The sequence below is a fragment of the Neofelis nebulosa genome, chromosome 6 (assembly GCF_028018385.1).
Source record: "Neofelis nebulosa isolate mNeoNeb1 chromosome 6, mNeoNeb1.pri, whole genome shotgun sequence".
Lineage (NCBI taxonomy): Eukaryota > Metazoa > Chordata > Mammalia > Carnivora > Felidae > Neofelis > Neofelis nebulosa.
In genome coordinates this window covers 116,901,047-116,925,809 of record NC_080787.1, presented here as the reverse complement: position 1 = coordinate 116,925,809, position 24,763 = coordinate 116,901,047, and the positions used below count along the sequence as shown (strand labels likewise).

Sequence of the window (24,763 nt, the reverse complement as noted above, 5' to 3'; positions counted from 1 at the left end):
TTTACTAATTAAAAAACAAAATTTACACAGATTCAGTAATTTGTCCAAAGTCACACAACTAATACATCTGAAGACCTATCTTGATATATCTGACTTCAGAATTTGTCCTTTTAATCATCATACTATTTATTATATTCCTTAAAGAACTGAGATTTTAAAAAATGACATATATATTAAGTAGAGATAAATTTGTTATTATATATATGGATTTCAAGTTATTTCTAAGTGATTGAATAAGTACAGGAATTTTAATAAGCTCCCACATCTTACAACAAACAAAACTGCTTAACAGACTTCATTTAACTCATGCACTATCCTAGATATGGCTGTCAAGTTGCACTATTAAGCAAACCATCTCCTTGTTAATATGTTTTTTGCTGTATCCATAAAGGATATGCTTACAGAATTTTAACACCTCAGCTATACATTTTAAAGAAACAAACAAATAGCGTCCATCATTTTTCTTCCTATGTCATATCCTGATGACAAACAATGGTGAACTTTGTTTCTCCTTTAGTCTCAAGCTCCTGATACCCAAAGCAAGGAAGCTGCCTGTTGGACCTTGTTTGGAGAAGTGGCTAAATGCATTTATATTGAGTTATTGCTCCTGTGTTGTTTTGTCTGTGGCTCCTGCTCTTGGGCATACTCAAGGTTTCATGGTCACATCAAAGGCATTGTGTTCTCTGTTGTGAGAACTGGTCAGTGTTGGTCAGATAATTTATCGTTTTATTGCTGGGACCCATTCTGATGATAGTCATGCTCAATAGGCACTTGGTGTTTATGTCTGTTCCCTCAGTGCAACACATTTGCCTTAAGCCTGCGCTTCAAGAGTCAGCTGTGATGAACTTATGGGTATCTTGAGGGTGGGGGTTCTTACTGAACCTTCAAAGGGGGCACATGGCCTATCAAGCCTCCTTACTGTAGGGGTAAAGGATGTTTCTCATCAGAGGCAAATCTTGACCACGGAGCTTATCTGATGGTCACCAGGCTATATGTGGGTTTGGTGATGTTACCATCTCCAGCCATTTGTACAGTGCTGTGCTTATCTTTCTGACAGAAAGATGTCAAGACAATAAAATAAATTTAGCAGTGGCTGCCTGTGAGACAAAAATTTTAAAAAGGGTGCCTTGCTTAGTTCCTGTTTAGGAGGTGGCGTGTGACTATGACAGAGAAATGTGTTATGATGAGAGTAGAATATGGTCTATGTGCCTCTGTGTTTTCCCCTCCTGATTGTGAACAAACACATCTCTGTCATCTTGCCAGACCTCAAGAGAAGCCTATTTAAAGCAGGAGTACTGGGACAGACTGACTAGGATAGGGGAGAGGGCAACCATTGCTGGTCCAGGAGAAAGCCTACACAAACAGCTACACAAAGAGCTAGTTGGATTGTTTTGGTGGGGGAAAAAAAAAAGGTATTTATGTTCTCTGTAATTAGGAAAAAGGTTTAAAAAGAAGTGATGAAAGATCTTGGAAGCAGAGTTTCACAGTATGGTAAATAATATTCAGCTTGATAGCTTATAATCACAAAAGGCAGGGTTAACTCAATTAAAATACTTAGCTCTTTTATATGAGTTTTTGAGCAATTTAAAACTAAGTTTTAAATTTTAAGGTTTAAAATTTAAATTTTACAAATTCCCTTATACAAGTAAAACATTATGAATAATAGCCATTCTTTGAGAAATACTTTTTCTTCCACATGAGAAAACGGGACTTTGTTATCACTGCGGTGAAAACACAAAACTACAATGCACACTTAATGTAAGAAACTTTAGAGTTAAGTTGCCAAAGATACTCAACCTCATTTTGTCCCTTAAAAAAAGAAAAAAAAGCTTACAAGGCATTCTATTACATGCATATCCATTTCATATGCATGAATCTCTTCATTCCCACAGACTAATAGAATGACAACTGAGGTCAAGGAAACAGAATATTCAATTCCCAGAAGACTAAGAACTTAGAGGCATATAAAAATGTCTCTAGTTATAAGATTTTTTAAAAACTGTACCCATATAAACTCTTAACTGTTATGGAAAACATGCTTAACTGTAGGCCAAAAGGTTTAGGCTAGTTCAAAATCCCTTCCTGTTAATAATTTACAGTTACAGTGGATGCGTTAGTGGGCAAGTCTTTCTAGGCCAAAGGAAGAATGTTGTTTAATGACATGATGACCTGGAATGTATAAGGATTCAGAATGATCCAGCATTCTCCCCTCACTAAAAACCCATCTTTTACATTCAGTAGAAGACTGAGGTATAACGTTCCTTTTCAAACTCAATTTTCTCAGATATCTTTTTTTTTAAGTTTGTTTTATTTATTTTTATTTAAGTAATCTCTGTCCTCAATGTGGGGCTCGAACTCACAACCCCAAGATCAAGAGTAGCATGCTCTTCCAACTGAGCTAGCCAGGTGACCCCAGATACCTTGTCTTAATACTTCACCGTTTTACTTCACCTTTGCCATCACCTTGAATGAGATTATAGGATATTCTTTGGTAGACATTACTGAGGGTTAAGGTCACCAATCAAGGTAAGGTAGGTATGACCTGCTTGAAAGTTGAAAGTTAAAACTAGGAAACTGCCAAAACTATTTCCTTTTATGTTGTACAATGGAATAAAGTGGGGTTATTCTTTTTTTAATTCTTTCATATATTAAAAGGGTAAGATAGGGGTGCATGGGTGGCTTAGTCTGTTGTCTGACTCTTGGTTTCGACTCAGGTCATAATCTCACCGTGGTGAGATCAAGTCCCCTGTCCAGCTGTGCCCTGACAATGCAGAGCCTGCTTGAGATTCATTCTCTCCCTCTCGTTCTGCCCCTCCCCCACTCCTGCTCACTCACGGGCATGCACATGTCCTCTCTCTCCCTCTCTCAAAATAAACAAACATTAAAAAGAAAGAAAGAAAAAAAGCGTAAGATGGTAGAGGCTTTTATGCTAATACTATAGACAGATTTACTCTTTATCAATAATCCAAAATGATCCCAGGAAGGTTGAAATATTCTTGGTTAGTCTGAGGCCAAAAAAGCAGTGTCAAAAGCCATAGCCCAGAGGTCAAAGGTATGGGCTGAAGAATCAGACAAGCCTGGGCTGAGTCATAGCTTAAACTACTAGTTGCAACCTTGGGCAATTAACCACTTATTTTTCAAATCCTAATATGTAAAGCAAAGATAATAATATATGTGCTCTATAGGACAGTTATGAGGCTTCACTGACACAACAGATTTCACACACTTAACATAGAGCTTAGCATGGAGAACAATGAACAGCATTTGCAGTGAGTATTCGCGTTTTGTCTTTGTTAGATCTGTGACTTAGGTTGGCCTGGTTCTGTCAGTTACAGCAGAGGACCCAATTCCCTGACCAACCCCATTCCTGTCTGTTCCTTCCAAAAGAGAGGGAGAAAGTACCACCTGGTGCTTAGAGAGCCATTTCTCGTATGCCTTTGGTCCCTCATACAAGATTGTGTATGCAAGCTAAGGGGCTTTTTTTCTTTTTAAATTCTCCCATCTGAGTTCAAAGACTTATCCTTCCAAAGAATATGAGCTATAGTCACAGTTTATGATGTCATATTTGCTGTAGCACTTTGTTTTAGTTGCTGAAATATTCACAACCTCAGTTATTGCTTAGATCTTAAAAGAATTACAAGGGGAAGTCAAACTCCATTCTTCAGTAAAACCAGAACTGGGAATAGTCCCACTGGGCAATGAAAACATGAAAAGCTAAAAATACATCTATCTTTAGATCATAAAGCTTACAAAGTTAATCCAGATTCTTAATTTGACTAGGACCCTATCCTGATGCGGTTTGTTTTGTTTTAATTCTAGAGAGAGAGTGTGAGCAGGGAGGAGGCACAGAGGGAGAGAGAGAATCTTAAGCAGGCTTCATGCTCAGCTTGGAGCCAGACTTGGAGCTCAATTCCATGACCCTTGGATAATGACCTGAGCCGAAATCAAGAGTTGGATGCTCAACTGACTGAGTCACTCAAGCACTCCGGGGTATTTTTAAAGTAAGCTACTTAGCCACATTTTAATCTCTGTACACCTCTAGCCATGGATTTTTAAACTTGTACTTAAGTACACTATTATACTGTAGTAGTGCCTCAAATCCAAGATATACTTTTTTTTTTTTTCTTTTTAACACTCTAGAAATTGGGATGTCTTATGATCAATGGATAAAGTTCTGTTGTGGTGATTCTTTTCCTTAAAAACTGATCTTAGGGGTGCCTTGGTTGGGTAAGCATCTGACTCTTCATTTTGGCTCAGGTCATGATCTCACGGTTAGTGAGATTGAGCCCTGATCTCACTTTTAGCACAGAGCCTGCTTAGGATTCTCTCCCTCCCTCTCTCTCTCTCTGCCTCTGTCCCACTCATACTTTTTCTCTCTCAAAATAAGTAAACTTAAGAAAACAAAACAAAAAACCTGATCTTAAACCAACACTGTCTCTTGCAATTGATAGTCTTACTTATGGAAATTGCTTTGTGATGTGACCTAATGACATAATGATTGGAAAAGGAACAAGTTGATTATAAAAAGAAGATAACCCCAAAGACTTAAGATTTATGATACATATCATATGTACATGTGGGTCATTAGAGCACATTTGGCCTTTTTTAATGTTTGTTTTAATGTTTGAACAAAACGTCCTCCTCGTTAGTATAGTGGTGAGTATCCCTGCCTGTCATAATGTTTGAACATTACTTTAAAAGTCCCTCAGATTTATTCAAATTATGATGAATTATCATGTTTGTAATAGTACAATATCCCAATGAGACCAAAAATCCTCTCCAACTAGTTCTCAGAAACCTCTTGTCTCACTCTCATGGCACTTCCTTATTTTGAGGGTCCTTGTGAACAGCTAGAGTGACAGTCACACCTATAATTGTCAGGCTATAGAATCACATTAGCGTGTGCTACCCACATGTCATTCAAAACTTAACATGTACAGACAGGGCTTGGTACACAGTAGTTATTCAATAAATACCTTCTGGCTCACTGATGGGAAATACAAAAGTGTGTTTTAATTACTGTTGAACTATATTTCTAGGCCCAAAATGGAGCTACTCCTACCCAAGTGCTACATGAGCAGATGGACCTTCAGATAACTTTTGAGTGCCTTTAAACGTTCCACTTGACTAGAGGTGTGGTATATCCAGATACTCAATCCCCCAATGCCAAGCCAACTCTGGGCCTTCTCACCCTAAACAAGGTTGATTATGTAACCCTGCCAATCAGATATTTTCCATTTTTCTCTTCCCTGTTCTTTATTCTTTATCCTATAAAATCTTCCTTTTGCCCCATTTTGCAGTTCTCCAAAAGGAGACTGCCTCATGAAGTGTTAAATAAAGTTTGTATCACTTAAATTGTTTTCTTTAATCGTTTTCTGACATTGGGCATACATACAGCTTTTAACATTTGGGGAAAACCAGATTTCTAATAATGTCACCATTTTCCTTTTATCCTATGAAAAATCCCTTGAATTAATTTTCGGATTAACTTTTACATAATTAAAAGCCACTAATAAATCAAACTTTAAAAGTTATTTTCCTCCTGGACCATAAAAACTATTTTTTTTTTTTTCTGTTTTGGGAGCAAACATGAAAGCTACCACACTTAGAGGCAGAACACCACTTTCACAGAACATTGTATCAGAGATGGGAAACAGTTGTTAAAAAGAAACATCAGGCTCAAAATGGAGTCACTTGTGCAAGACCCACATAGGCAACCAAGACTTAATATCTAACCAAACTGCAGTGACCTTTAACCAGTCAATCTGGAATTAACCAATCAGTACCAGTGAGGCCATCTGCATGACAGAACCCCACCCTTTCCCCAAAGGAAGGTGACCTTGCCCGAAACAATTCACTCTTTGTTAGAAACTTCCTTTTGCAGCCCCCTTCTGCCTATAAAAGCCTTTCATTTTGTATACCTTCTTGGAGCTCCTTTCTATTTGCTAGACGGGATTCTGCCCGTTTCATGAGTGGTTGAATAAAGCCAATTTGATCTTTAAATTTACTTAGTTGAATTTTGTTTTTTAACACAGCAAAATGTGATGTCAATAGCTAATGATGTGAAACACTTATCAAGGACCAATTAACTTCAAATGACCAAAATTATAGACAACGATCACCTTTAGGAACTATGACACCCCTTAGCAACTATGTCGCAAGTTGTTTTGCAAATATTTTAATCAATTAATTGGAAAAATAACTGCCCATATGTAACAGGGAAGGAAAAAAAAATGTAAGGAAAAACCAAAAAGGACAAGAAAGGGAGGAAAGGAGGAAGAAAGTGGATTTATCTTAAACTATTTAATCCAAATTAAAAATAAAAATTCCTGATCTCTAAAATGGTTTACATTCCAAAAAAGGAAAAGAAATTCTTTGAATGCTGACATTACAACAGGCACAGAATCAGCTACTAGATCTTAAAATAAGAATTACTTCTATGCCTATTGTCCACCAATCATGACTCAAAAGCAAACTTCAAATACTACTAAGTCCATGTCCTTATTTGCTACTTAACTCCATCAGAGCTAATAGAAGATGCAATGATCACAGAACTTATAGACAGGAGGAACAAAGTGATCTGGTTTTGCTCATATTTTACCCACATACAGACAGAAATTAGAAAAACTATATAATTTTTCAAAACTAAAATAATGTAAGAAACCTCACACTTTTCCCCTTAATAGCATAACTGACATGAATAAAAACATTCTTTTTTTAAAAATTCTTACGTTTGGCCCAATAGCTTCAGGAACTGAAATAATCTCTTCTAGGCTTTATTGAAGGAGGGATATGTGCACAATTTCTATAACATCAAAAGAAAGTTTCATTGAGGTAGGTACAGAGGATTTCTCATCAGGAAGCATGTATATGCTTATCACATATACAGGTGATGTTTTAAAAACCCTCTACAAATGTTTTTGAGTTACAAGATGTATGACACATTCTAGCTTATTATCCCAGGTTCAATGTACTATTATTTGGAGCTCTTGTATTTGCACTTTTCTAAGAACCACGGTTAAGAATAAAAGGCAGAGGAAACTGATCACTTCCTGTCTCCAAATAATGTCAAACCCGCCTATGCTGAATTGATATACAAGCTCAGATAAACACTATTTTCAGGCAAGCTGTGAATTATATTAAATGACTCTGAAAGAGAAAAAGAAAAGCCACGGCTTAAATTGTTAGTGAAGGAAGGCCTTGCTTGAAATTCATGTCAACTTTCCATTCTGCAAAGCAACTCATCCACATAGAAATAGTCAAAAAAAAGGACTTCATTTAATTAGTGATATTTAGACTTTTGCATAGAAAAAGGTTACAAAGTAATGCAAAAAAGACTAGGTACAATAATTTTAAAACAAATATTTAAAAGTATAATTTTGTATAATGTTTAACATTCTCATGTTTATTGCTTTCTCCACACAGCAGAGAAATGAAGTGCGTAATAATACATGCTGTGTCTTTACCTTTCAAACATAAAATCTCACGTGCTCAATTTCAATGTATTAAGAGATTATTTTGTCATTAAAAATAAAAAAAACACCGTTATGCAGCACTAGTCTAGGCATGAACAAAAAATAATTTATGTACATCCCACTGCATACATTCATCTTGATTTGGGATCAAATGCAATCATGAGCTTGACAAAGAGCATTTAAAAATCGTGGCTTTTCTCTTCCCAATGCTCTCTCCCTGTCTCGTCACCTCCAGAAATGCAGCTTTTCCCAAAGGGCGACAAGAATAGGTATTACACATTATCAGGACAAAATGAAGAGGATAAATACGTAAAAACAGTCCAAATGAAACAATAAATTAACCTAAACTTTTAGACACTGGAGAGTTTTCAAGTTGGCATGAATCAAATAGCTTCTGGGGGGCACATGGTAGGCAAGTGCTTCTAGGTGCACTCTATGTATGGTTTTACATAAAGAAGCACCAAATTTTGAGCCATGGAAAAAAAAAAGTGCCTGGGGGATTGCAGGCAGGGCAGAAATGGCTGTTAATCCGAGCACTGATGGAATAATTGCTTATACCAATGCATTGCTAAATGTCACCATTTGGCAGGCAAGTCTGTACAAAGAAAGAAAACTAAGATAAAACTAGGTCTTTCAACTTGAAAATTATTTTCAGCAATCCTTTTGGCCAACAAAAACCTCTTGGTTTCAACAGAGTACTCTTCGCTGGCATTTTATTAAAATGTCTGCAGCCTAATGCAAGACTTCTGTCCCTTTCCTGTCTTAACCTAACCTCTATGATCTTCTTTACTTGTGCAATGTTAATCTGTTCACAAGAAAACTTTACTAGCTCAGGCACTTATGAAACACAAATATATTTTTTCCATCTAGTTTCAAGAGAATCCAGTCAGGGTTTTGTTTTGTTTTGTTTTGTTTTTCTTCCCCAATTCAGACATACTGATGCACTCCTGGATGGTACAGTCCATATATTTCCCAGGAAACTTCTAAATGAAAACAAGTGTGAAGTTTTCAAAAGTTGCTGATGTCAGTTACCAAGCTGCCTTAAACAAAACAAGAGAGAAAAGATAATACCACATTTCCACTTGTGAGGTTTGTGTCTCAAATAGCTTTATTGTTCCTTTGTGGATCTGTAGACATCTGTATGGCTACTTTCAGGGTGCAGAGGTTTAAGCTGACTCTGAAATGAAGGACATTCAGTTACTATTGCAAAAAGTTCAATGCAAACTTAAAAAGCTCCCACTTCTGTCCCCCAGGGTCGGTAAGGTTTACTGTTTGTTCCGCCGCTTGTCTGCTGAGGGCTGGAGGTGGCTGACACCGTTAGGGGCGGGCTGATGGCGGTGGCGGCTGCCACTGCTGCAGCTGCGTTCGGGGGGAGCATGGGGAAGGCCCCCGCGAAGGACAGAGGGAAGCTGTGCGCGGCTGCGGTGGCTGCTGCAGCGGCTGCGTGGACAGTGGCCGAGAGGGACAAGAGAGAGGTGGACAGAGGTGGCACGCAGGGGGCAACGCTGCCCGTTGACGGCATCCGAAGGGCAGAATCGGCGTGGGCAAACGTGGCCGTGAGCAGGGCGGAGCCGTGGGCAGGAGGCACTTCTGAAGCCGTGGAGAGGCGACAAGGCGTTGACTCGGAGGCGTGGAGTCCGTTGGGTTGGAGCAGGGCAGCGGGGAGATGGTGGAAGGCCGCCGCCCAGTGGTGCGGGTGCAGGGGGTGATGGTGGTGGGCCAGTGAGGACGTCATGGCCGCCGCCTCCCGCTGCGAGGCGCACGTGCTGAGATGAGAGACCAGTCGTACCCGCAGGGGATCCGAGGAGTCCAGGCCCTCCACGGAGCTCAGATACCTGGCCACCTCCGTTAAGCACTCCCGGAATCCAATGCTCATGAAGTCCATGGCAAGAGCATGTGCGTCAAAGTAGCCTAGAAGGGGGTTTGAGTGAAGTGGGGGCCAGGGCAGGGAGTGAGAGAAAACGGCACGATTACTGTGAGTAAACACCAACTGTGCTCCTCTCGGTGCTGCAGAAGATTCAAGCGGGATGACGACCCTTTCTCAAAATGTTGCCAGTTATTTATGGTTGTAACTTCTGCAGAAGAAAGTACACTTTGCAATTCACATGTGTGACAAGGCTGGCAATGCTATATGCTACAGTTGTTCTTGCAACCAAATACTACGGTGGGGAAAAAAATTAAGAACATCCGTGTTTCAAACACTTCCATAAAAAACCAGGAGGGGATGTCTCTCCTTTTGTACGGTGGGATAGTGAAATTCCCTCGTAAACTTTTGCATGGAAGTACCGAGTTTCAGTCTCTTTGTCTCTGTCACATGAGGTGGAGATTAAAGGGTTTATCTGAAACATCCTCACTCTTGGCATTTGTCACAGAGATATGAAATGTATCTTAGCAGCTTGAAGACCTTCTTTAAAAATATGCTAGAATCTCTTAATAAACTCAACAATGTTTTTTGACTGTTTTTTTTTCCAAGTGAAAACATCTTGTCATTAGTTTGTAACAAAAAGATTTGATGAAAACAAAATGACTTTTTAAAAATCTTGGTTACTAATTTGAAGATCTTACTTTTCTATCATGCAATATCAGGCTGCTTTACTGATATGAGATTACTATACCTCTTTGCTTTTCTTAAATTTAAATATATATTTCCTTCAGTGGTTAGCTTACATTTTCCTGGCATCTACCCAGGAAAAAGATGTGCATTAATTTTTCAGTGTGTATGCATGCACAGCCCACATCGAAGGTCACTACCGTAAAAATGGCTGGAGCTAGGTCACATTTAGAAGAATCCCTTTTTATCCACTGATAATACACTGGACAGAAAATAATAAAGTATTTTTATTAATAGTGCCAATTTAGGATAGAATAATAATCAGACAATTGGGGAAATGTCACCACTTTGAATGGGTGACCTCTAATATGTACAAATGCATCTTTTTTCAGATTCTTTCTCATTTGTAACTTTTTTTTTTTTTTTTAGCTATTTTCAAATTAAAAATTTACTCAGTTTTGGGATATGGGTATACCTAAATGAGAAATACCACAAAGTTATTTTCGTCTAAGGCATTTATATTCTCTTTTTCATGTTTCTGTAGATCAAAGTATTACCTGTTTCATTTATCATCCACTAAAAATTAAACCATCTTATTCTGTAATCAAAGCATTTGGAAAATAGTATTCACAATATTCACAGTCCTAAATAAAGTTAGAATATCAACAGAAATTTGGAAGTCCCAGAAACACATCTGAGGCAAAAAGATACACCATGAAAACAGTAAAAATAACAGCACAAAGCAGATACAAGAGAATATCATGAAATGTGGGAGATCAGCAACAAAAATAGTTAGCATCCCAGAACTTCAGCTTAGTTAGCAACAAAGTCCCTGGGATTAAGAGGGAAAGCTCTTCCTGAAGACGACGCCTCCGTGGACAGATTTCACATGAGGACCCTCAGGGTTCTTTGCGGGGCATTGCAGGCTTCTAATTTTCATGAGGTAAGGAGGGAGGAAATCAACAGAAGTCAGAGTCCAGAAATGCAGAGGGATCTAGAAATTTAGGTTCCTCTACTAAATTCTCTCTAGAAGCTACCTCAATACCAAGATAGACTATAAAGAATGGAACAACATAATTGGAGCCCCAGGAGCTTCCAAGAATTTTCATGAGCGGGTACAAGGTGATTGAAAGTTGTGGTTTGCCAGCTGTATGTTGTTATACGTGGCTGAGTTCTCTGTTGCATATTAAGGAGTATCAATTGTGTAATTCCTATTATGTTGCTGAATGCAGAGGGAAATGGCAACCAACAGCTGTCTCCTGGGAATAGATATTGGGCCAATAATAAAAGCACACGGAGCCATTCCACACCACTTCCTTCATGCCATCACTGTTATGCAGCTTTGAGTGAATAAACTCACAACAACCTTGTGAGGTAGACACTATGGCTATCATCATTTTGCAGATGAGAAAACGGGCTCAGCGAGGGTTAGTAGTTTACCTAGGGTCACAGAGCTAATATATGGCAGATCAAGGATTTGAAACCAGGCAACCCAACTGCAGAGTCTATGCCCTTCACCACTGGGAGGCCCCTACAGCAGTTGTGAGTCTTTGATGATGTGAGCTCACATTGCCCGCCCCTCCTGTTTAAGGCCCACATTTTCTCCTATGGGATGACCTCTCTAATGACTTGGCAGTCAGGCGACTTGTGTGGAGCTTGCTTGGAAATGTCTGTTCATAAACTATTCTGGGATGAATTTTAGGACTGTTCAGGTAGCCAAGAATAGCAACCAAGAATGGAACTTAGTTTTTATAATAAGGCATAAGAACAATATTACTCTTTAGAAGTATAGCTCATGCCAAATATTTGAAACCCTGATAAGAATTCTTGGCCTTGTGGTGAACAACACCAAGGGAGGCAGAGCAATCAAAAAGCTGTTCCTGCACCATCACTAACTCAACTAGTCTTCTACATCTGAGGTAGCAGATGCAGAGACAAAATCATGGGGCTGAAAGTGCTTTAGAGCTCAGAGTGCTAGTGTAGGCCTCACAGTACTGCACTTCTGCCTTGGGTTAAAGGTCAAGCAGCAGCCAAGCTGGGCTGGATCACTGGCTTCTACGATTTCATCCAGTTCTCCTCTATTATGTAAGAACTTTTACATCCTATTCTGAGGGTTACATTTTAATGATTAGAAATCACAATTCCATACCCATGCAGGATGGTTTCTAGAGAAGGTGGGCTTCTCTTTAAAGTGTTTACTTCCCACCTAAAAGATTGTGAAGGCCAGTGCTGATGTTTTGTTTTTTCAGTTTACTTATTTTGAGAGAGAGAGAGAGAGAGAGAGAGAGAGAAAACGAACGAACAAACAGGGGAGGGGCAGAAAGAGAGGGAGAGAGAGAATCCCAGGCAGCTTCCACACCATCAGTGAGGAGCCCAATGTGGGGCTTGTACCCATGTACTGTGAGATCAGGACCCAAGCCAAAACCAAGAGTTGGACACTTAACCGAGTCATCCAGGCACCCCCAGGGCTGATGTTCTAAAGGGCTTCAGGGGTGCCTGGGTGGCTCAGTCGGTTGAGCATCTGACTTCGGCTCAGGTCATGATCTCACAGCTTGTGAGTTCGAGCCCCGCATCAGGCTCTGTGCTGACAGCTCAGAGCCTGGAGCCTGCTTCTGCTTCTGTGTCTCCCTCTCTCTCTGCCCGTAACCTACTCACATTCTGTCTCTCTCTCAAAAATAAATAAATATTTAAAAAAATTAAAAAATAAATATATAAAGGGCTTCAGCAGTATGGCCATACTGGAGTTAAGTACTGAAGTACTTCTATACTAATTGGTAAATAGCTACTTCCCTCCAATGCTTTGGCTCTGCTCTGATCTAGGGCAAACTGTGATACTATGTGATAAAAAGCTAATGCTGAGCAGAGAAGCCTCCAGGATGGAGGGAAGCACTTAGCCCCTGGTGGTACCCTCTCCCAACCCAGTTGTCAAATGTACTGAGTAACAAAAATACTCTCGGTTAAGGTGAATAGCAAAGGCTTGCCTGAAGGCTAAAAACAATACAAAAGGGCAAAATCAAGTCTCAGTAACATGTGAGAAGAAGGATAATAAAATGTGAATAAATTATTACAGCTTTCAGGATCTCAAGTCTATTTTCAATATAACATGAGGGTCCATCCCTGACCTCTGGATGATTCTAGTACAGAAGATATCTCTCCAGGGCACTGGGCCGGGGGCACCTATTCCTGTTTGTTCTCTGCAGGAATGACTGCTCCATTAGTAGTTTCCAGTCCAGAGAATTACTACCTACACTTCAAATGTTCTGTCTGGTCCAAACCCAAGACCAAGCAAAATCTGAAAACAATGAAAATAATTCTTAAGTCAATTCCTTTGAAATAGTTGTACTGTATTGAGTCCCAGCCTTGATCTAATGGAGTCTGGGGGAAGGGAAAGAAGAAGAGAAAAAGATTGCCTTTAACCTCCTGTTTATGTTTGGATGTTTGTGTGTTTGTTTTGTCTTTCTGTACAGATTCCAGCATGTGCTTCTGAGGTCCCAAACAAATCTCTGACCAGGCTGCTGTGAATGAAGCTTTACTCCCACAGTATTATGAAAGCAAACACAAGCCCAGGGTCAAGTGCTTCTTTTGTTCCAGAAGTTCTTTCCCACGAGTTCAATCCTGCCATTAGCATTGATTTCTACAGCTTTAATCTGGGACCTCCTATCTCAGCTTGTTAAAGAACTGTTCAACTATGACTTTCCTATAATCTTAGGGGAGGGGAATGAAAAGAGAAAGGCGGAAAGGGGGTAAAAATGAAGTCACCTACTTACCTTTACCCCCAGTTGCCTGAAGCATCTTTAAATGATCTACTGTCATTTGCAGTATTTCGGCTTTCTCTAACTTTGCAGATCCCTGCATAAACAAATCATGAAGTCTTATAAGTCCTGTGGAAACTGACTTGGAACATTTTACACTGGATTTTCAATTTTTCTTCTCACTAGAAAAGTCTAAATTTAATTTTTTTCATAGAAAAATCTGAATTCTTTGCAAACTTTACATGCAAACAATAATTATTACATCATACCTAATGACAGATATTTGCCAATTTATCATTTAAAGACTAAAAGGCATAACAAATAATTTTTTAATCATATGATTAAACTATATTCCTAAGATCACTCCACTAAAACTATTACACTGCAAAAATGTCAAATCTTGTATCCAATCTCTACCCTATATTGGGGGACATTCAACAGTCTAGATCAGCTGAATCCAACTCTGAAGGTTAAGGAAATAGGATCTTAGCAAATTAGATTTTTCAAAAATAAAAAGTCCTAGTAAGCCTTTAAGATACACCCCTGGTAAGGAGAACCAAAAACAAAAAAGGGAAGACTTAAGGTTTTTTGGGTTTTTTTTTTTCCAAAAATTACCAGCAGGTGTCACTGTGAATGCCAAGTTCATAAACAAGAAAGCATAATTTACTCCTACCTAGTAAGCATCAGAAATGCTTAAAGATTATTTGAACCCTTTAGAACAGTTCTTAATAAAATGCCTTGGGAATATATTTATACGTTCTACTTTTCAAAATAAGGCAACCTCTAGAAACCAACCAAAACACAAAATGTGCCACCTTGAACTGCCTCAGAGGACTCTGGGTAGCTTCTAATTTCCTGGAAAAACTAAATAATTAAATCAATGTGTCTTTCTCAAAAGGAAACTGAAGTTTTCTTCAAGTTCCTATGCTCTACTTTTTTGTGAAAATTATCAGCACCCTGTACATGGTGAGAGTGCCAGAGTCATTGAAACCGCTAGAAAGAACACTCTTCTAATCACACCGTAACAGGGCCAGCTCGCCAGGGTTGGTAGCCAAGCCTGGCAAATGGGAAAGCCTGTGTTTATGGTAACTAACTGCCAAACAACTGAGGTTAGCTTTTAAGGTTTAAGTCGACATTTAAGAAAAAAAAATCTAACAAACTGATGGGAAAAATACTCACCAAATAACTGCAGACATTTTGGTACCCAAAGTGAAAACAGTGATTACTGATGTTTTCATTTTCAGCCTATTGTCATTGAAAATGTTACTAATCAAAACTACAATTTCCACGTTACATTTAGCTTACCAAAGTTGGTTTCAGCATATAGGTATCTTTTTTTTTCTCTCACAAATGTATAATCAAGAGCCTGTTACATCTTGCACTTCTGTCAATATTCACTTTTTCCATCAAGATGTACAGGAGTTTCAGTGAAAGTAATAACAAAATTGCAGTTTCTGGATAATTGCCAAGGGCTTTTGTAGGGCTTGCTGTATAATGTTTGTAGTTCATGAAGTAAACAACAAAATGACATAAACAAACAACTGCTGTCTTATACACTATTCGAATTAAATTGAAAGTATTTTCAACAGTGTATGATGCCATATTCTTTGAAAGATGCTCTTAGAAATCTGTGCCATTAGCCATTGTGGCAAGAGATATAAAACTTTTCCAAGAAAACAAAGGAAGATTTAAACATTTGGCTTCCTCCTTTTCTAAGTATGCAAAAAAAAAAAAAAAATTATTTTATTTATTTATTTATTTTTTTTGGTAAAGGAATACTTGAATTCTGAAAGAGGGAATTGTTGGCTAGTTTTATTTTTATCAAACTTCCAAAGAGATGCCCCAAATAGAACACCACTCTATTAATCTAGGGATTAAAAATGAAACTAAGTGATTTGGTAAATAAATTGTATTAGTATTACCATTCAGGAACTAGAGCTAGAAATGTTACTTCCTGGACTTTGTTATTTTTAAAATAAAAAGCGCTTCTTTTTTTTTTTAGCAGTTTACAAAAAAGTGAAATTTTGTGATATATATATGTGTGTGTGTGTGTGTGTGTGTGTGTGTGTGTGTGTGTGTGTATTTAAAGAGTACGACATACAGCTGGGTTTTGAACAAAACCACTACTGGTCTTCATAGAAAGAACAGAGAAAGCATGAACACTGTTACCCTTAAGGGAAAATAAGCTGAAGAATGGAAATGTTTTTCAACTTCATGATGGATTATGTTTTTAATAGTTTTGCCACAACAAAGCATTTTATTGAAATAGCTGCTCTGTGCCAGATCAGGGCACATACACCATTATTTTAATGAGCTTTAACAAGAACCCACATTCCCAGATGAGAGAATCAGATTTTCTGAGTCTTTTGGTGGGGTGGTCAGGGGTGAGGGTTGCTTACTTGTTTCTCAAAAGCAGTTGGCACCAGTCGTCTCAACTCCGATAAACTGTTATTTATCCGATCTCGACGCCTTTTCTCTATTATCTATCCCAAAGAAAGCAACACAACAACAAAAATTTATGAATACACAAATGATAAAATTACTCTTAATGGAAGAACACCACTGTTATACATTAGTCTGAGTCACATGAACTAAAAAGAAAAAAAAAATCACATACCCCTCTCCTTTTCTTTCTTGCCATAATCTGAGATGTTGTTGTTGGGGAATTCGATCTAATCACAGAGCTAGTACTTTGCCTGTGAAACAGGAACAGTACATCAGGTGCTGCATTAACATAACAATGGTTTCTTCTGGGTACTTCATAGCACCCATTAAATATTGAGCGACTGCACAGCTCAGGTCTATATTATTTTATTCTTAATTCTTACTTTTCTCTTAACATACTTTGTTTTCAGCCCTTATATCTCTTTCCATGCCTTTTTTTTTTTTAACAAGTAATCCAGACGCCAAATCCATTGGCAAAAACATCTCTCAACTTTTAAGTCTTGCAGTGAAAAAATTACAGGCAGACAGAATGAGAAGTTAGAAATTAGTACTTCCTGGTGCCACTCAAAAATGTTTCTTGAAAATCAGCTAATCTCTAATAGCATCCTTCCTGCACCCTCCTCGTCAGACCCACTAAGCAAAGCAAAGCAATTTTAAAATAAAAGCCACGTTTAGCACCACTATCAAACAGATATAAGGTCATCACATGTCAAACTGTTGTCCCTAGATGCAATCTTCAAAATAAACAGAAGTTATCTTACTATCTCAAAACTTCAATTAGACATATCTCACAACAGAAAAAAAAATGTAATGTTTTGTATACTAATCTTCCAAAAGAATGCCCCAAATTAAATACGGCACTGATAGGGAAATTAAAATTACATCAACTACTAGGTAAATGTTTAGTTTGAAAACGAAACTGTAGGTGAGTATCCCCTCGTCTTCAAGCTAAGCTTAAATCTCTATAGGGGCTGCAATCAATCTTGAGTTTACTAATGAAAAGATATTTTATACTGAAAGTTCAATCAATTATCACCTATAACTTTTATGATGCTTTCTAGTTTGTACATGTTTCTCTTCATAATTCGTGGATACTATGCTTCTTTATGTTCTAGAGTTCTCCAGGTTCCTGTTATTTGCTCTCTTTCATTTTAGAAATGTTGCACACACCAGGTTCTTATTACCTCACCTTCTCACTTCTGGATCTTATTTCTGAATTAACTGTCTCCCTCAGTCCCACCCCATCTCAACTGGTTTCATCTTTCACAAGGCTTCTTCTGTTTTTCAGATCTCACTTTTTTAAGACGACACACGCTTTAAAAATAATTAAAAGATACTTTGCAAACGCTTCCTGTAAATATCTTTGCTGTTGCTGATTTCATGCTTTGGCTTGTGCTTACGAGAATAACGATGTGGAAAGAAAACCAGTATTCCAAAGGTAGGAAGAATTTTGCTCTTTGAGTGACAGCTGCAGATAAATAATTAAGGAGCTTGTGGGGATGCCAATTAGAAGCAATTATCATTTGACCCGCCTTGGCACTAAAATGCCTCGGTAATCTCCCTCTGTCACTGGAAAGTGGAGGTCTGGCTTCTGTGATCACGACTCCGATCTTTTCCAGACTTAACAGCAAGCAGTCGAAGAGATGATCTACGCCCGAAACGATCCGTCACTCACTCTCCCGTAAACCCACTCACACACGGCCAACGGAAAGCTTAACCTTAGCCTTAACATCGCAAACTACTTTAATGTCTCCAAAAGGCAAGTCATCATTTTAGGCTCTTGAAAACTTAAAAAAAAAAATTCAATCTGTTTTGCTCTTCACCTGGCCCATCCTTAAAGTGCTCCCACAGTTTCAGAGGCGGGGGCGTCGCCCGTCGCCAGCCGGTCCGCTTGCCTAACGCTGACAGCCTGGGACCCTCCCTCGCCAACTCCTGCGCAGTCTTTCAGTCGCGTCCCCTTTCCTCTCCGCCCCACCCCTGGTGTGAAAGCCGACATCCCCCGCCCCACCCCAACGCACGCTCCGTGAGCGCCCACCGCTCAAAATTTCCCGGGCAAAACTTTCCCCGCTATGTTAGGACGCCGCGGAGAGGAGCCTTGGGATTTCCAAGGAGCCGCTCGCGCACAAAGCTCCCCGACGCCTCGGGCTCCGGGCAGTTCCCGTCGAGCCCGCGCTCACCCCGAGTAATTGTTCTCGCTCCCCACGTCGATGGTCTCGTCCATGTCGCTCTCGGAGGTCGTCTCCTCGCAAGGGCGCTTCATCGCGGCGAAGACGGCGCTGGGCACAGCCCAGCCCGAGCCACCGACGCCGAGCGGGGCGCAGCGCCCTCCCTGCCTGCCTCCTCCCTTCCTCCCTCCCTCTCTGGGCCCGGGCAGGCGCGGCTCCCGCGGCGGCGCGGTCGGCTCCTCGCGGCTCTTTCCCACGCCGCAGCCGAGCTCGGCCGCAAGAACCGGCGCCGGCCACGCCCCTCCGCGCGGGCGGGGCCACCTCGCCCGCCTCCCGCGCGCAGGCCCCGGCCGCCCCGCCGGGTTCCGCCTCCTCGGGGTCGGCGTGGCCCACGATTGGTTGGGGCGGAGGGGCGGGGCCGCGCTCGCCAATGCTCGCGGCGGAGGCTTCTGCTTAGGCGTGGGAACGCGGCCGCGCACCTGGGGTCCGGGAGCTGCGCGCGGGCGGGAGATGCAGCGGCGAGCCTGAGCGTGAGGCTGATAGCTCCCGCTAGGGCAGCACGCGGACGTGGGCGCGAGCGCGGCGAGAGAAGGCCGCTGAGGGGCGGGCTCCGGACCTCGGGTTTCGGCCCTCCTCCTCACCCCCCCACAGTCTGACGGTGAAGTTTCTGTCTTGTGTTTAAAGAATAACTCCAAGCGCGTGGCTGAGTGTGAGCGAGCGTGTAGTGACGTTGGGAGGCGCCGTGGCTTAACCGAACCGCCCCACTCGGCCGTCCCTCGTCTGGACCAAAACTGCTGACTGGCTGACCCTGACGGTCACATTTGCCCTCTGGGGTTTTAGAAAACCTTAAATGAAAGTTGCTTTTCTCCCTGGCAACTCCCGAGGCTGCTTCCGCGGCCTCTGGGCTGTGGACAGATAAGGACGTGAGTTTCCCCGACCAGGTACTTAACCGCTGGCTGTCGGAGGGTCTGAGGTCGGCTACCATGTGACGTTCGCTTTGCTCTACATCAGTTATTTCCATTTGGCCACAGGGGCCTTGGGTAGTAGACTCCGCTGAGTAGACTGTGAGCCGGAGTTGTGTCTCCTCCGGCGGCGGGAAAGACTAGAGCAATGGTGCAGGTATTTCAGGACACACTTTTAGTAGTTTTTCAACTTCGAGGTTTTCGGGCTTGGATTACCCGGATGATGGCAGTTCTCCGCTCTCCTAGGTGTGTGCCGTCGCAGCGGCAGAGTTCATTAGAATCCCGAACGTGAAAAAAACCAAGCTTGGAAAATCAGTTTGTTTTCTAAAGGACGAATTCGTGTCCTGTGTTCAGTGCATTAGACAACGTGGGTTGTAAAAACTACAGAAGTGCTTGGAAAACATGTTTTTAAGCGGCTCTTCCCCTGTGTTGCGGGGCTTGGAGAGGCTACGCCGACGTGCCTCCGCGAGGGCAGGAGCTGGGCAGACTCAGAGCGAGAGGCGGCGTCGGCTCGCCCGCCCCGGCGCCGCGGTACCGGGAGGCGGGCGGCGGGTTGGTCGCGGGCGAGCCGGAGGCTTCTTGCTCCGGGACAGCTCCGTGCTTAGTGGAGAAACGGCTCTGAGAAAGGGGCGTCTGTCATTCATCACAACCCTCCGCCACGGACGGATTCCTGATTTTCTAGGGATCTGATTAGGGCGTCCCTTTGACACTCCATTCTGTCCCCACACAAGACCGGCGCGGGGCGGGGAGGAGGAGAGGCAAGGATGCGACGGGAAAAGACTGGGCCCGGGCGGGGGTTGGGCGGGGGAGAGCGGGAAGGACGTGCAGCCAGCGTGTTAAGCCCTCATTAAAACACAAAACCCCTTCCCCACACGCCCTCGTTTCTTTTGTGCGGTCCCCACCGCGGTGCCTGCAATAACCGTGTGAACAGAAATCCAAAACGTTTCATCCTGACTTCTGAAACTTAACCGCAGGCAAAATACACAGTCGGCGGGGGCCGAGCGGGCCCTGGTGGGCTGGACCAGGTCAGCTCAGGACGCCCGGGACGCGGGGGTGGGGGGCGATGACCCCCCCCCCCCCCGCCCAATTCGGCCGTCGGCCTCAGGGTGGGAGCCCAATCCGCGCGGGTCTCTGGGCCTGTGCTGGTCTGCAGTGGCTGAGTAGCTGGGCACGCCGAACGCAGCTGAGCCCGCCCGCATCCCTCGGGCTCTCTGACCTCCCCTATGCCACTCAGCTCCAGATCCCCGCAGGCCTGCGGGGCTGAGCCCGACGCGCGTGTTGTCCGTCCCGCATCCAAGGAGGATGTGCCAATGACCTGTCCGCTCAGGCCACAGGTGAATGCGCTCCAGCAGGCCTGGCGCGAACTCAACCTTCACAACTTTCAGAGAGGGCTGCACGTCTTTCTAAAAACAAATGCCTACAGGTGCAATTAACGTTTGCCACAAGAGCAAGTAATCCCGCGCTTCTAAACGCCAGAGGCAAAACCTGAGATAGTCACTGAAAAAAAATAGAGTTCATTCTCGCTATATTAGTGCATTTGATTACTATAATTGTGAAAAATTGCAAAGAGGAAAACGGTTTGCTTGCAATAAAGTAGCAACTATTTATATATAGTTTTTCCCCATTTGTCTTTGAAGACTTAACTGTTCTAACGTGTTATAAAGAAAAATACAGCACGGAAAAGCACACGCGGATTTAATGTCGGTTACTATTATTATTATTATTTTTTTTTTTTTTATACAAAGAGAGTCATCTATTAAAACCTTTTGGAAAACCGCTGGCACATGGTAAGCGCTGTATAAGTCTTTTAAATAAACAAGAATGCTTAAGACAAAAGACCTCGGTGTTTTTAACACTGTCATAAGCATTATATGCTCACTTATATGCAAAATACTTAATAGTAATTAGGAAGCATGGGATTTTTCAATCAGGTCTTTTATTTCCCTCAAGTATCCTATTTGACTATCTCCTGGTTAGGCGTCTTGCCTGATCTGTCTTCCACTGAAAGTGATTCCCAGGTCAGAGGAGGAAACAGAAGGAGGAAACTCTTTAAAACGCCCCAGTTTGCTTAGGAACGGTTGTGGATTGTCGGGGGCTGGAGGGGGCTGGAGGGGTGGCCAGTGCGGAGAGAAAGAAAAGAGAATGAGAGAGCGGCGGGATTTCAAGCCTCAACGCCCCTCCGCTACATGCTTTTCAGCGAAAGTTGGTTGAAGGCTTACTAAGAGCCGGGACAGAAGAAAAGATGTCCGATTGCAGAGCAAACCGCGGTTGTTTCCTTTTCAGAGATTTGTACAATGAGATAATGAGACCCAAAGATATGAAGGACTTTCCTAGAAACGAAATGCCATTAGGAGAGAAAGCCCAGAGCGACGGATCTAAAGGGAATGGAGGAGGGGAGAATCTGCCGTCTTCCCGAAATTGGTCATCTAGCTCATGTTTTGTGTTTATGTGATTTAGCTCACTTAAAGACATGAGAGTGAGATATCGAAAGCCAAGATCTGGAAACCTCAGACTCAATGGCCCTGATCCCCTTTCCCAGTTCTTCTCCCACCCATTTAATTTTACAGCTGTTTAAATTACAATTTTTGTATTTGTATTAATAAGTTTGGTGGTATTGACCTAGTTTTATCTTGTCCCACAAAATTTGAGTTTTCTTGCACAAATTAATGAAGTGATTGCTTTGCTGTAATTCTGAAATTCTCCTGGCAGTATTTTGGAAAGGAACCTGGGAATTAAAAAAAAAATCTTCTTGGTCTGCTTTTTTGTTCATTAGAGCACTCTAATGTTTCAAAATCACTTGTCACATGTTTTGCTATTTGTGACTTCTTTGAATCCTTTGAGGTGCTCCTTACAATTACTTAAAAAGTATCTGCCATTCCAATGTTTGGCTTCTCTTAAGTCACCAAGGCATGGTACCATTTAAAAAAAATGTTTAATTTAGTTCTCAGTGAGATTGCAGGCAGTTCTGTTATGTAAAGACTTTTATGTTAGTCTGAGAAACCTAAGTGCACAAGGTTCAAATTGAGCAGTCTAATTTTTTGCCCTATCTGAAATACGTATTATAATTATTTACACAGCTTTCTCTTGCAAAGGGAAGATAAACAGGTTGCTGAGAAGTGGTAGTCTATTTGCAATTGCTGGGGCAGGTGACCAGCACGTGCATCTGTGGGCAGCTTTGTTGGGCTGCCCTCCCTGACTACAGGGCTATTGTGAGCTGGCAATGCTTTAAAGTGTGTGAAAAAGCTGCCCCCTGAGAGTGGAGGCCAAGGGCAAGATCCTTGTAAATTTTAATACCTTTCTCAACATCAGGCTGGCAGAAGGCAGGCCAACCGAGGGTCATGTAAGACAGAACACATGTTAGGAAGGCACTAAAGTAAAACAAAGCTGAAAGCAAGTGCCAATTTAGGCCCACCAACCTTGAAGTCATTGATAAAAGGGAAATGCTTTACTAGCTAACAATTATTTTTGCCTAGCCACATAAAGTACATCATATTTCTTGGCTTGTCCCAAGTGGTGCTACTTACTTATTTGTTACATCAAAAACTCTGAGGTAGGAAATCTTATACCCAAAGCCCCCTTCCTTAGAAGTTAGAATGTTTAAATTGATTTGTTATTAAGGGGTTATTTATTTAAAAGCTTTTATTTCAGGAATGGTGTTATTAGTTCTTAGAACATGCCCAGGAATAGAGGCTGGTTTTATTGCTAGACCCTTGAGGAGAAGGTTGTATAATTAAGTAACTAGTTTTCCATATCCCTGTAAGCAACAGTCAAAAGATAACTTCACCCACTCTTATCAACTTCTTCTTTGTGAGGACTAAATTGATGTTGGGCAGGCTTTTCTTTCAAGGAAATTCTTTTAAATTTCTGTTTTCTTGAAGTTGGTTTGACTGCGAGATATTTTTTTTTCCTTTTTAAGGATAGAGTTAGTAAGGATATATTCACTTCTCTCATGGAAGAAACCTTTTAACTAATTGCATGCCCATCCTCTAGAGTATGGCCTGACACGTACTGGGTGTACAATAAATGGTTTGAAATGAAATCCTTTTTGAAACCAAAGAACTCCCTACTCCTTTCCATATATATAGAATTTAAATACATTGGCATAAGTAACTAGAAATAAACAACCATGAATTTAAACACCAGGAAAGCATTTACTGTTAATGGGACCTTAGTTTAGCCCAGAGCTTCCTGGCAGCCAAGTCAGAAAGAGAAACATAGTGTTTTCTAATTCTTGTAACCAGAAAAGAGGAAGCACATCTGTTTTTCAATAAAGAAAAACTTTATCCAGCAGCTGAATTCTAAAAGAACTACATGATTGCTGTGTTCACAGACTTAAAAAATTTTATTTAAAACAATTATACTTTGTCTAAAATTCTCTTCCAAGTATTATATTAATTATAAAATGAACAATAACATTCATATTATGCAAAAAATGAAGACAATAGTTTACCTACTAATAGCCCAATAAGCCATCTACTAAGCTCTCAAGAGTAAATAATTGCCATTAATAGGACCTGTGCCTCAAAGAGTTTCAAAAATCTGGATTCTCCACAGTAAAGTTTCTGCTTTCAGTTTTAGAAAAAAAATATATCAAAGATTCGTGGATCTGGTTGGTTGGCATTATTTGATGAAAGTGAAAGAAAGAAACTCTACATGTTTCTGAAATATCAATTTCTGTGGAAAAATATAAGAGTAAAATTATTTCCCACTAGAATGCAAATGAACACCTATATTTTCTTAACATTTTTATTGGAACATTTTATTAGATGTGTGCATATTTATGCCCTTATCTGCTTATTTAAAAATTGATAGATGACTTTATGGAGAGGAGAACTCTCCTAGGTTGGAAATAAGAACTTGCTAATTTTAGATTTTCTGTGGAAAAAAAATAGCAGGCTATTTTTGGACCTTCATGCTTTGCAAACCTATTGAAGTGCATACTTTATGAGAAACATAGAAAAATAACAAGTCCCCCCCCCCCCCCCAAGACAGGGCTGTATTGGTTTTAGCAGATTCTGGTTACCCAGAACTTAAGTAATTCTGCGTATCTATTGGTTGAAAGGCAAAGCACAGAAGTTTAAAAAAAAATTTCTGCCTTTAGCTTTCAAAATAATTCAATGTAGTAATGTAAGAATTGGAGATATAGTTTTTAGAGATAGATTTTGGTTTCAAGTAATAGCTCATTCCACTTCTAGGAAGTGAATACTTTAAAGAAAATAACAGTTCTTTTAGGACTTCGGCATTCATTGGTGCAACACAACCTGTTTGGAAACAAAATGTCACGGTGCTTGGTAGAGAGCAATCACGCTCAGCTGCAGCATGCAGAGAGGCTGTGTACTGTGCCTTGACTATGTAAGAAGGGTGCATCTTGAATATGTAAGAAAGGTGTTTCCATAGCACTTTTAATCTGAGA

General features: G+C 41.0%; 1 protein-coding gene across 3 annotated transcripts; it reads right to left on the bottom strand.

Moving 5' to 3' along the window:
- Positions 1-6,162: 6,162 nt before the first annotated feature.
- Positions 6,163-18,671, bottom strand: HEY2 (hes related family bHLH transcription factor with YRPW motif 2). Of its 3 annotated transcripts, XM_058735164.1 has the most exons (6): positions 18,401-18,671; positions 16,396-16,474; positions 16,178-16,261; positions 13,794-13,875; positions 8,745-9,386; positions 6,163-8,652 (listed from the first exon to the last, which is right to left on the bottom strand). In XM_058735164.1, the coding sequence occupies exons 1-6, from the start codon at positions 18,481-18,483 to the stop codon at positions 8,642-8,644; spliced, it is 981 nt and encodes a 326-aa protein (XP_058591147.1). In that variant the 5' UTR covers positions 18,484-18,671; the 3' UTR covers positions 6,163-8,641. The 3 variants fall into 3 exon arrangements, with proteins under 3 accessions (XP_058591147.1, XP_058591146.1, XP_058591149.1); XM_058735163.1 differs by having other exon boundaries at positions 6,163-9,386; positions 18,401-18,670; XM_058735166.1 differs by lacking the exon at positions 18,401-18,671 and adding an exon at positions 18,047-18,204 and having other exon boundaries at positions 6,163-9,386.
- Positions 18,672-24,763: the final 6,092 nt, after the last annotated feature.